This window comes from Cynoglossus semilaevis, chromosome 19 (assembly GCF_000523025.1).
Source record: "Cynoglossus semilaevis isolate Cse_v1.0 chromosome 19, Cse_v1.0, whole genome shotgun sequence".
NCBI classification, from domain to species: Eukaryota; Metazoa; Chordata; class Actinopteri; order Pleuronectiformes; family Cynoglossidae; genus Cynoglossus; species Cynoglossus semilaevis.
Window position 1 is genome coordinate 10,319,965 of NC_024325.1, and position 13,523 is coordinate 10,333,487.

The 13,523-nt window shown below is 41.3% G+C and overlaps 1 protein-coding gene across 14 annotated transcripts in view; it reads right to left on the minus strand.

The window, feature by feature from the left end:
* stard13a (StAR related lipid transfer domain containing 13a) overlaps positions 1-13,523 on the minus strand; it is a 48,835-nt gene that overhangs the window by 11,305 nt on the left and 24,007 nt on the right. For 11 of the 14 annotated variants that reach the window (XR_001761629.2, XM_025065793.1, XM_025065791.1 and 8 more), the window contains one exon: positions 434-505. Coding sequence is in view for 13 of the 14 variants with exons in the window: in XM_025065793.1 (XP_024921561.1) it covers positions 434-505 (72 nt within the window). In the remaining variant the exon portion in view is untranslated. Of the gene's footprint in view, positions 1-433; positions 506-2,001; positions 2,621-8,015; positions 10,597-12,555; positions 13,174-13,523 lie in introns of those variants that run through there. The other 3 variants (XM_017041756.2, XM_008332873.3, XM_017041758.2) reach the window with 3 other exon arrangements.

Sequence of the window (13,523 nt, forward strand, 5' to 3'; positions counted from 1 at the left end):
GGAAGGAAGACAGAAAAAGAAGCTGTGAGAGTCCCAGCAGTGATAACAAGGCCTTTCCCATGACCCCTCCCTCTGGACAGGAACTGAAGCCTGGAAATAGAATGCAGTGGTTGCTATGGCAGGGTTATGAAAAAGATGGGACGACAGTAAGAAAGGAGGAAAATTAAAATGAGAGGAAAAATAAGATAATGGGGAAAAAATAACACAAAGCAGGAGGGAACCAAGTCGGAGAATTCTGACTCAAGTGTGTGTATGAGTATCTGTGTGTGTGTGTATGTGGTCTACGAATAGCTATACTTGAGGGGACATTTTTCATGTTTTCTTTTTTGTTTTGAGATTGTAAAAGTCTTCCCTAGTAAAGAGAATATTTTGATGAGTTGGGATTAGAATTATGGCCTGGTTAGGCTAAGGATTAAGGATTTGTGTGTGTTACCTTCATAAAGTTGAGCGTACTGTGGAAACCCTGCTGCTCTAAGCCAGTCACAAGCCTCCTTCGCTTCAATCTCTGTAAAACAAAACACACAAAAATGTGTCACAAATGTGTAAAAACAATAGAAATGCAAACAACAAAATAAAAAGTAGCTGGAAAAGTCATAAAAAAGGGGAAAAAACCTTAAGTAAAAGACAGGAATAAAGAAGAGAATGGAGATGGATGAAGTTTTACAAAATGGGGAAGAACATTTTAGAAAGACACTGTCCTTTGGGAATTTTTGGAATGAAGACATTGGAAAATTGGAAACGAGCCAGATAGGAAGGTGAAAGTTAAATACCCCACAACAGAGAAGAATGGTCAGCTTTTAGTTGGTACTGCACATTAACGTAGCAGACCTTTAACGTGGAACCACACCCTGCTGCTGCTGCTGCTGCTGCCCCCAGCATCATGAAGGGCTTTACAGGCATTTTCTTTTTACTGCTTTTTCCGCTTGCATAAGTCGTGCTCAGAATCCTGACAACTTTACAACCTGCATGTGCGCGTGTTGTCTGTGTTTAGAAATGGTGACAAAATATTATTTGCCAGTATATTTGAATGTAAGATACAGAGATTATAATCTCTATAACAAGGGCTGCAGCAAAAGATTTTGATTATTCAGTCTGTGGATAATGGAATAATGCATGTAGTTTACATGCATTTCAAATATGTTTTTCAAATAAATGTGGAATTTATTTTATATATGTACATCACAGTTATCAAAATGAGAAATTAAATTAAATTGAATTAAATTAAATTAAACCTTCATTGATACTACAAACAAAAAAACATTAAAAAAAAAAGTAGAGACAACAAATACAGATATTTTAAATATGAATATAGGATTAAGAAAAAAAAAATAGAGCCTAAAGAGCAGCTACCAATACAGATACATATATTTACATATATTTTACTTATATCTAATACAGTACTAAAGTAAAAAAAATACATATATTTATATAAATACACATACATACACACATTTATGTACTGTATATATGTGTGTGCATGTATTTATATATACAGTATACATATATATATACATACTTATATATTATATATGTATATATATGTGATCAACAGCGATCAACTTCACAGTATAAAAACTAAATCCTCAGGCACAAAGACTTCTCTCAGTTATTCCAGCTCCACAACTATGAAAGCCACATGTTTCTGACTCCACTCAATGCTTTTCTCATTCACTCTCACTTCCCTCATTCATTGGTGTTAAGGTGCCGGCATTGAACGACAGCGACGCCTGAGAAACACTGGGGACAAAGTTCAGCCTGGCAATAAAAAGCCTCTGTTTTCACCATCAGAGATGAGAACGCTCACAGGAAATGATCCTCTCACCGCAATCCAGCAATTACCATCCCTCCAGCTACATTCTCGGCATATCTGCTGCGTCCAAATCACACGAGACAAGATGAGGCTCAAATCACTAAAAATAAAGATTTTTATGCAAGAGTCTGGAAATAGAAGGAGAAACTCCAGATGGAAAAGCCAGGAGAGGCAGAGAAGTGACAACTTACTTGACGCCTTCATGGTGCGGCCGATGACATGCTGCTATTTCGATCTCCTCTGCTCAGACTGACGCGTCCTCTCTGCCCCGTGCCCACCATCCCCTCACTCCAACACTCTCCATCGAGAGGTGACTCTTTTTGCTTTCTCCCTCACTGCCTCTCAAACTCTCGTGTTTACAGCTGTGCCTCCCTCCAGCAGCCAGCCCCATGCAGCTTTTCTCTTCCCTCTAATTTTCTCCTCAGCTTCTCTTCAGCTTTGTTAGGATCCACTAACAACATCTCTATATTTCACATTTTCTTTCTATTCACGGCTCTCAACACTTTTCTGAATCACTCTCCTCTTTTTTCCCATTTCTCATCTACATACTTTCACCCTGACACATCCACATCCTTAACTTCACTTACATCAAACACAATGCTTAGTTACCGGACTGGCTGTTTTCCAGGGTCAGATTCACCTCAAGCGGCAGTTCGACCTCCTGGCCACAAGTCTCTGTTCCTCTGATCTCGATCTTTTCCTATGCATTTGACGTTCGTAACCATCTACCACATCAACACGTACGATTACACACTACATTAAACACTCCAGCGGCACAGAGAGAATTAGCAGCGTCCAGATGTTGGCCCCAGTGACTCGGAGAATGCAAAGAGAGGAGAGGAGACAGACAGCTGAGGATGGGAAGGGCAGCAGAGAGGGACAGGCCCCGTGAGAAAACCACAGGAAGGAAGACGAACGCGTCATCACGTCCCATTTTCATTGTAAAAACTCCACGCTAACAGAAAACAGATAGGAATTTGAATTTCTGTTTTTTTTTTTCTTTTTGTTTAATTAATACAAACTCCAGAGCTGAGGATTGGGATAATCTGTAGGTGAATGTCTAAGTTCTGGTTTAGGGTCCAACTGTGACTCGAGGACAAGGTTATTCTGGTCTACAACCAAAACAAAAGAACAGAATATTGGACAGATTAAGCTATTCTTGATGTTTCTGGTAATTTAGCTAGTTCTGAACATTTTTTTTTTCTAACTAAACTTCCATGTTGACAACTCTGATTAACTTTTAATTTATTTTTAGTTTTATTTTTTATTTAATTGTGTTTATTCACCAGGTGTTTTTAACTCAATCTTTGTTTTACTTACAACTTGTGTGGAAACCTAGTGAGAAACAAAAACATTTGAATAGCGAGTGTTTTTTTATAGTAATTTGACTTAAAGTTATATTTATATATTTGGCTTGCTCTGTCAAAATACTGTTAATTATATTAGAGTATTTTTTAAATCTACTACATATATACATATATTATACATATATTTCATATTTCTGTGTTATTTCAACCGATTTTCACAAATGTATTTATTTGTACCTACAAAGTTATTTTTCATGAATCTTTAAAACTTTCAACAACACTGCTTCTACACAACACTACAATTCTGACAGTTTACTTCTTCCCGTCTGACAACAGCATACTCATGCAGCCTTCAACCATATGCTCTCATCAACTATATTACATGTACTTTGACTTTTCAAGTGCATTGAAAGGTAATCCCACCTAAACCATTGTTGCCTTATTAGCAGATTAGGCAAAAAGAAAGCACAGAGTCGTGTACTTCAACATGGTTGCTGCGTGTTGGCACAGAACCGCTTTGTTTGTGCCAAAATGTGCCAAAGCTCCTGTCACTGTGGGAACAAAGCAGCACTATTCATCCAAGCAGAATTTAATCAAGAGATTAATTAGTACACAAACATATTATTACTGGACCAGGAAACACACACATTCACACACAGTCGGACTGAACTAATCCTCGCTGCCCACTGAGTTTAAACCATTCCCTGGTGCATTCATGCTGTGGAGAATATATGACCAACAGCCAGCAAGACAGTGGAGCTGCAGCAGGGAAGGTCAACAGATGGTATGTGTATCACAGAGCGTGGCTGTGTGGATGTGGACGTCCCTGGGACAAAGGGACCGTCAGGTAATTACATCATGTGTTGCCGTCTTTGTTACATAACGCGCTATGTATTACAAGCACCTCGGCATCCTTCCTTTTTTACGACCGTGTGCTGTCACATGTTTTCCTCTCGCTTCCAGTTCCCCCACTTCACCCAGCCGCGCCAACCCTCACTCCCTGACGACTTGTTTCTCACTGTTTTGTCTGTGAAGCTGCGGATTTCAAGGACCTTAAGTACCTCGAAGATGACATCATTTCCTGCTGTGGATTTCCCATGAGTCGAGATCGGCATGTGAGCTAAGAACAGCAACAGGAAGTCCTCAGAGTGACCGTGTCAGAGCAACCGTGCTGGAGTAATGGTAATGAGGCACAGTGATGGATAAGGATGGCGCTGAACTCAGAGAAAAGTTTGATTTAATAAACGATAGACTTCAAATTTGTTTGGTTCTAAACTTTTTCAGTTGAAATAAGTAGGTTAGGAAATAGAGAAGAGATAATAGTTTAAAGCATGACAACACACACTCATACACACTCTCTCTCTCTGTCAAATACACACACACGCACACAAACGATGCCTGGAAACCAGCCATGTTCCCACATAAGCTAAAGCACTTAGTCCTTCATGTTTAAGGGTCAAAGCAACAACAACAACAAAAAAAAGTAGAAGTCAGAATAAGTGATGTGAAAGAGAAGGAAAGTAAGGAGGGAGTGAGGGAGTGAGGGAACGAGGGAGTGATGTTAAAGAGCAGTCCTTCTGTGCTGTCTGCTACAGCTTATCTGCACGGATGTTTCTCCCTCAGGAACAGACCAGGGAACACATCAAGGACCGTCAGGACAGCTGGAAGTCAACAGCTGACCATAATCACAGCACTGGCATTAGAGTGACAGTTAAACCAATGACGTGATGACGTGATGAGACCGCATGTTATGAAAATGCGTACGGTTATATTCTGACCGCAAGTTATGAAAATGCGTACGGTTATATTCTCTTTTATCCAGTAGAGGGTGTTAGAGCAATGTGTGACAGCATACTGTCCAGACCGTCACTCTAATTCCACTGCTGTGGCATCAGTGACTATTATTCACCTTTGCAGCATTGGCTTTTTGCAGTATTTGCCCAACATGCATTTCAACACCAGTTTCTTCTACACAGACAGACAAACACACAAAAATGAAGTGATCAAATGATAGCACTTACTAATGAAAGCAATCAAATGTTTCCTCAGGCACTGTTGGCCAAGTCCCACTAAAAGTCTCATTAAATTCCAAAAGAAGCAGATTTTAAAAGTTTGCACTAGTTGGTTGTGATGTGAGTTACAGAGTTAAACCTCCCCTGAATTTAACATTTAGAAATACAGTTCGTTTGTTGGCCTTTATCCCAAAATTGATTATAGTTCATATACTTTGGTCATTCATTTAACACTATATTTGATAAACAAACAGCCTGGTAAATGCTTGCCTGCCTATCTATACAAGTGTAAAAGCAGCGTCTCACCACCGGCTCTGTTGAATTATAACTGTTTGACAAGGAGCAAACACTGTTTTTTTAGTCCAAACAATTAAGGTCTGTCGCCATCTAGAGTTTATACAGTTGTGAAGAGATTTACGAGGTCACGAGAACAATGCACAAAGTCCATGAGTGGAAACTACTGGTAATCATGCTACCAGCTTTGGACTTGTTTAACAAATTGTTGCACATATCACAGTCTACCATGTATCAGAAACTGATTTCTGATTCCGTACTCCGCAGGTAGGAGGATGTACAGAAAATCATTCATTCATTCATCTTCTAATGTTTCAGAGATGTAGGCAGGAGTGGGACTGGAGCCAAGCCCAACAACCTTAAGAGAAATATTGTAAAAATTACATAAATTAAATAGTAAAACAAATGCACTAACTAAAATACATTTGTTTGTCTAAAAATAAAAAAACAAAAGAAATATTCAATTTGCTGTCGTGGTACGTTTATGTACATACACACACAATGGGATTTGTCCATTGTCCACCGGAATTTAAACCATCAACCCATTCTTGGAGAAGCAGTGATTGCTGAAAGCAACCAGGGGGCAAGGGAATTGTCGCCTTTCAGGGTGGGATTCCAAACCCATTCCCCTCACTCTCAGCCAAAGACTTTGGTTGGTATTTCATCTTAGACAACAGACCAACTTTCACAGTAATGTTGTTACCACAGAAATTCTTAAATATTTTTAGATATCTTCTGTCCTTTACTGTATGTTACCACTTAGCTCCATCACCAAACTGACTTCTTTCCTCAACTATTTGGGGGCCTGGATCGGAATTTTTCCATTTGCCACTCAGAGCACAGGTTAAAACTGTCAGTCACACATACAGACCACATATGTGCCTGAATAAATCTAAATGGAGAGAGAGGGGACGGTTAGTCTCAGATATGAATCAAAGTCAGTTGCTTTTAATCAGAGTCAGATGGAGATTGGTCACTGAGTTCATTTTTTATTTTAGGACAGTCCAGCAGCTGTTGAAACGTGGAATTCAACATGGGAAAGAGACAGAGAGAGAGGGGGAGAGAGTGCAGTGTGTCAGTGAAAGTGTAATAATCACGCAGCACAGGCATAAACTGCAGTGTGTCAGTGAAAGTCTAATAATCACGCAGCACAGGCATAAACTTGCTCTCCATCTACATTCCTCTCCTGCCATAACTGTCATCTCTCTTCCTGTGATGTTTTCGTGAGGCGGCACACACCTAACACAAGACTTTACAAGTCTCTTCTTCTTTGTCAGACCACAGTCATCAGGGTGAATCAGAATTAGTTCTATGTAATGTCAGCATCAGTCGATCAGGTCTGGGCTGAAACTGACACAGGACAAACCTCAGTCCTACAGGGAAGCCAGAGAAACATTTCAAAACCAAACCCTGTGGCGGTGCCACTGGGAGCGGGATGTGTTGCGTAGTCCTCGGGAAATGTGCGTCATGTGACAGGAAGAAGAGGAAGTTACCATAGAATACAATGCTAAAGAGTATGGCAGAAGACAAAAATCCCTTCAGGGCCTGCGTTGATTTCTCTTCGATTTATGAAAGACATTTTTGGAGAGAAAATGGCTCCATATGTCCAACCGTAAAAACAGGAGGAAGTGGGAATACTGGCAGTGTTAGGTGTGTACGCTCCTGCCAATAAGCACAGTATGTTGAAACACAAGATAGATATTCAACTTCTACTGTCGAAGACCTGTTTATTCTTTTTCCACCAGGGAAGGAAAAAATACTGAAAAAATGATCAGTCAGGACGTCAGCGACTCACATGGAAAAACGTCAACTAAAGCCTTTGAATGTGTACTCTGATTTCTATCTACATTTGATGTAGATACCAATGTCTGTTAGCTAAATATGGTGACCCACGTCAGCAAGTGATTCATTAGTCAACAATTCGTAGCAGCGTTGATTATTCAGAGCAATTACACTACAGCCACCACTGAGTAACAATTATCGCATTTGCTCTTGTAAAAAGAATAGTTTGGAAATTAAAACAAATCACTGCTGAGCAGACAGTCCATTTTAATTCATCCATTTTTCACTATTAACTTTAAAAAAAAAAGAATATTTTGATGAATATTTAAACATGACGTTTAGATGGGGATTTATAAACGGCCACATTACAGTTTTAATTTATCCATGTACTCATCTAATAAATCTTTAACAGCCAGAATAAATTTGGTTAATACCTTTAAATTATGTATTATTATCATCCGTACTGAGGTTTGAATCAGAATATCCTCGCGTCATCACTCCATACATTCATTTCTTCAGACTTTATCCTGTTGACTCCAAGGTTACTGTATGTGATTGTGCTTAAAGTACTACAAAGTGATAAAATATTTAATACTTAATGGTATAGTGTTGAATTGGTCGTTGGAAATAAGAACAAAAAAAAAAAAGCTAACCACTACTGCAGTGGGACTTTCACATATTAATATTAAAATCAAAAGCTATAAAGCTATAAATATATCCCATTTGTCAATTTGTCAAGAACAAATCAATGAGTCACAAATCTAATTACACTAACGACCCACACTGTTGTGTAACACTCTCTCTTTCTACCTTGGGCCAGACGCCGTAGCAGCTGCTTGCGGGCAATAATGCGTGACAGCCGGAGGGCTGAGCGTCGTCGAGGGGTGCCCCCTAGTCTCAGGTAGTAGTCCTTGCAGTCAGGTGTCATGGCCTCCAGGCAGGTGCTCTCACTGGTGCTGTCGCTATCACTGTCAGAGTTACTTATGTTGCCCTTGGTACAGTGACTTATACCGTCCTCCTTGGTTTCCATATTTCTGCCGTCTGACCCATCGGTACCAGCGACAGTGTCAGTGACACCGACGGTCACCGCTGCACACAGGGGCTGCTGGATTTTATCCTCCATCACATCATCTTCCTCTCTGGTTATACCCACTGGGCTTGTATTGTCCAATGTTGAATTCACTGTCGCTTCCATCCCTGCAGTATTTGCTGGGTCTGCACCCCCACAGTGTGCTGAGGCAGCAACACTCTCCAAGTTTACTGCAGTGTCCACAGCGTCCATAGTACTCAAAGTGCTGTCCTCAGCCTCCAGAGTGTACTCCTATAATCCTCGCTATTCAACGCGGCTTCTTCTCCTCTCGTCTTGATGTGTTTGTGTGGGAACACTCCTTGTGAATTCCTGCTTCTAACATGTCCTCACTGGAAGCTCGGTCATGGCCCCTCCAGCCTGCCTCCTCCTTCTCCTCCTTCTCCTCCCTTCAGCTCATCACACCCAAACAAACACACATCCTTCATCTAACCACCTGACGTCAACAACAGACTGACTTCTTCCCACATGCGCGTGACACAAGGCGCTCGCTTGACAGCTGAGATGAGAGTACAATTCACAAACTTCTGCTTCCCAAAAGTTTTTTTTTTCTTGACCACCACATGACCATTAACGACAGCATGATGGCGTATGCTAACAGCGCCCAACTTCCTGACACAATGTAATACATTCTAATAGAGTATAGTACACGCTCTTTGTGTACTTTGGGGGATGACCAAAGATCATTGTGTGGGATAATAGGAGATGTGATCGTACAGTTCTGGAGGAAAAGCACCGTCCCGATGTGACGAGGGAAAGGGAGGAACAATAGTGAGTAAGTGGGTGTGTGAGACTCTGCTGAGGAATGTATGTAGGACCAACACTATTGTTGCTAATGCAGAGTAGCACTGTAATGCTATTGAGAAATGTTCTCTGAAACCACGCCATCAAGTGACACTCCATGTCACATGACGTTTATCACAACCAAAACACTCACATTCCCTGCATGGGCCTCAGATAGCAACAGGAGCAGAAAAAAAAAAAACATGCCTGCGATATGGCAGCTGCGGACAGCCATGCTAATTTCTGTAATGTGTGACTGAATGGTAGCGTGCCATAAATGTACAGAAGAAGCAAAAAAAAAGTGTTTTTCAGGATCAGCAGCAGCAGAAGATGCAGGAGATAATCTGAATCCATTCGTGGATTCAAGGTAAGGGCCAGGGGGTAACAGCTTTATTAGGTCTCACGTGAAAAGTAGGTCAAGGCAGAGTCAGTTTTAGGTCAGCAGCATCCCACACACATACACCTGATCTCCCAGCAGAGAGGGATTTAATCTGCTGGTTGTACAGTGTCGTGGGTGTGAGTGACGTCTCTGAAATCACTGAAATGTGCACGGATGGCATGGCGCAACTCAAACCCCCGTAGAGAAGTGCAGCACTTAATCTGTCATTTGGTTGGATTTGACTTGACTGCCCTCTTGAGGCAATCTGTAAAAAGTAACGCGTAATCAAACAGCAGACGAGAACACAGCATTGAATAAACATTACCACAAGAAAGACAGCGACGTGTGTGTGTGTAAAAAGAACTGGCACATGATGGGGCTGCAGTTTGCACTAATAGAATCACCAGTATCAATTACAGCCAGGACAAACACTAGAGTCCAGTCACAGACCAAAATAAGACTTTGTTTCTTTTCAAAACAATGGATTTTAGTCAGCCCTGTGTGGACATAAATGACTTGGACTACGTGGTCAGGGTATTTCCAAACCTTTAGGACCCAGACTGTCATTTTTCGGTTCATTTCAACAGTTCTTTAACTTGGACGCAGCGGAGAACATTTTATCAGAGGCTGTAAGATTAAATACGACATGTCTGATGTGTGCGACTACAGTAAAACATTATATCATAGATTGGCAATAATCCCCATTAAATGAATCTCAGAGTCGATAAATGGTATTCCATTTCTGTCTAAACAAAGGAAAATGGCGTGGGTTTCTGGTACCGTTACTAAAAGATTATTCTAAGATGAAATCTCAGTCTTTTTATTCCAGAGATAATCTATAAAAGCGCAATGCTGAAAATTATCTAGGCCCTGAGAATGAAAGACTTCTTTGCTCCAAGACCTTCAGCTCATCTGTTTTCACTCACGGTCATTCCTGAATACATTCACAAAAACAGAAAAAGTAATTAAGGGTACGAAGGTAAACTAATGAAAACAGAGACTTGTTGGAAAGAGGTGATTCAAGGTTAGACCTGTGTGCTTTCTAATAACACTCCGACACACAAACCCAAGCCACGAACGCAAACAAATCCCTACACACAGAGGAAGGGAGTTCTGACCCTGGGCAATGAAAACCTGTGGGATATATTTATGGACTTACTGTCACAGAATCTGACACAGATTATGAAGGAGAAGCATAAACGTAACCAAATAAACAACTATATTTGGTTGTTTTTTTGTGCTGTTTTTTTTAAACTAGTTTCATAACAAGTAAAGACTAAAATTTAACTAACTGTTTACATGGAACATTATGATAAGCCTCTGCCTTGGTAACAACAAGGCCAGATGTGCACATCTGAGGGATTCTCTCTCTTCACAATGTGATCCTGACAGATGTGAACCCTGTGCCTTCTGAGCTGATTGGTTTAGCAGTCAGCGAGTTGACAGGAGAGAGGGTGAGGAAGAGAGGGACTGATGTTGGTTTAAGGGAGTTAGGAAAACTGGGATGAAGAGGGAAGAAATAAAGGAAAGTCTATCACTGAAGAAGCAGGTGATGCTCAATCAAAATCAGTTCCTTCATTATCAAACCAACCCTTGTCTGTGTCAATTGCAGGTTAATGTTGTTGAGTCCATTTGGTATTAAGCATCTCTTGTGTGTCCCAGCTGTAGGACAGACATGTTTTATCATGTTAAGTAATGCTGCAGTTTTGCTTGAAACAAATAAAAACAAATAAGAGATGACCATGATGTTGTTTCAGAGAACTAGCCTTTTTAAAAAACAAATCAATTTTAAAATAAAACATATTTTTTTAATGAAATTAACCAAGAAAGGTTAAATATATATATATATTTAGTATATAATGTAATTTGCACATAGCCTATACCCATACATAAGCACACTGGATTAAAATTTACCATAATATATACCATAATACCATTAACTGATATATAGTATAGACAAAAGAATCCACAATAATTATAATATCCACATTTCCAGTTCTGTCCCTAAGGGGGCAGCACGTGGGCCAGGGCTCTACTGATAAAGCCAGAGTTAAAAACATGGAGGATGTTATGATGTTATGGGTGACCGTTTTGGATTGCCACCTAAGAATTACCCTGGCCATGTCTGGCAACAATAAAAAGTGGTGGTGTGTGCAAATAAACCCTAACCCAATGCTGTTTCTTTATTAGGTTAAACAGTTAAGTCTGTTCCTCTTGGCCAAAGGAGAATTCTGATAGTTCTTCTTTGAGAATGAAGACAACTTTCTTTGGTGTAATTTCAGCTACTGCATGCCAGATGTGGTCTGAAAGGCTATTTATTCTGCTGTATACATGTGCCGTCTCCTCAACCAGTAGCACATTTTGCTAAAGGGCAACAACCATCCCAAACTGGTGAAGATCCACCTGCAGCTCCTAAAATAACTCCAATCATTGGCTGCTCTGACATGACAGGCTCTGTGTTAATACAAAGGCACTTCAGTGGTTGGTGCATTTGGGAACAGACTTCCCTTAATTTGCTTAAATGGAGGACATCTTTGTAACTGCATTAAAAAGAGGAGACAGCTGCATCTCCCATTTCTCCTTCCCCTCATCCTCCCCCCGCCCCTCCTTCCTCTCTCTGACGTGCGTCTAACTCTGAGCATCAACACCAAATCTAAACCAAACTAAACCCTCTAAACAAAGCACCACTTATTTTTAGTCACTCACTTGATTTGAATACTGGACAATATAATTTACATTTTTAAAAACCATCACAAACCACACAGTGCAGGGCGGACATCTGAACGCCTGAACTCCACGGCGCATGCCTGTGCTGTTTTCAGCACTAAATTTGACAATGACCTTCCCAAAATATCAGGTATTGCAGCTGTAGAGACTGACCCAAGCAGCACAGTCATACAGGACTGACCTGCGTCTTTGATATGACTCCAGTTAGAATTAAATATTCAACAGCTGACCTGTTTAAAGGCTCTGAGATGCTGTGACAAATGTGAGGAAATGATCACTTCTAACTATATCTGCTCAGCCCAAACAAGACATTTCAGGACACACTGACACCAAAACCAGGGAGAAAACTTGAAAACTGGTTTTGACTCTCTGACCTGCCAGCCGTCGCTCCCGGACATTCCTCCACAGCAGGTCCCAGGCTCTGGCCGTGGAGTCCCGCAGCTGCTCGCTGATCGACCGCCGCAAATGAAGCGTGGCAGACTTTGGCTTAGCTGTCATTGCGGTGCCACCGGACGCACATTCCCGCACCGAAAGCAGCAGTTCGCCTGCCCTCGTAAATCCTCGGTGTGCTCACTATGATTCCGATGAGTGAGGAAAACCAACAGGAAACCGAACAATCGACCAATCAACCAAGCCACGGACCGGCTGCTGCTGGGACGGTGCGCCTTGGCTGCTGCGTCCTGCTGCCGCAATGCTCGTCACTGCCTCACCTGGAATAGGAGCTGCTCTCGCTCTGCGTCACCCTGTCTCCAGCAGCACAGGCAGCAGTGGATGGAGTCTCCTCTTTTAACTGATGCAGCGTTTTCTCCTCTTCTCCTCCTCCTGCCTCCTGCCCTGAGCTTCTGTTTGTGTGACGGAGGTACAGAAATGTTTCATCACAACTTCTCTTCATGGGAAGGCTGGACCTCTGACAGAGCAAGCCAGATGTGAGAGGCGGTTTCCCCCACCCCCGATGTGCAAGACTCTCTCTCTCCCTCCCTCTCTCTCTGTAGCATACACACACACACACACAAACTGTCTCTCGCTGTGAGGATATTCATAGACATAATGCATTCCACAGCCCCTTTTCCCAACAATAACCATCGCAACTAAGTCCCTAAACCTCACTCTTAACCTTAGCTAATTTAAACCCTATCACAACAACCATCACAATAAATCACAACTCCAGAAAGTCCTACTGGAAAATCAGTCACCTCACAAGTCAAAGTCAAAATTATTTGGAGTCAAACTTCAATTGCATTCCCTCAAAAAGACCAACACTCACAGGGAGATGCTGCAGCTATTCTTGTTCACACACTTCCTTTCTTTGTCCCGATGCTTAAGGTAAAAAATGTGGGGATTT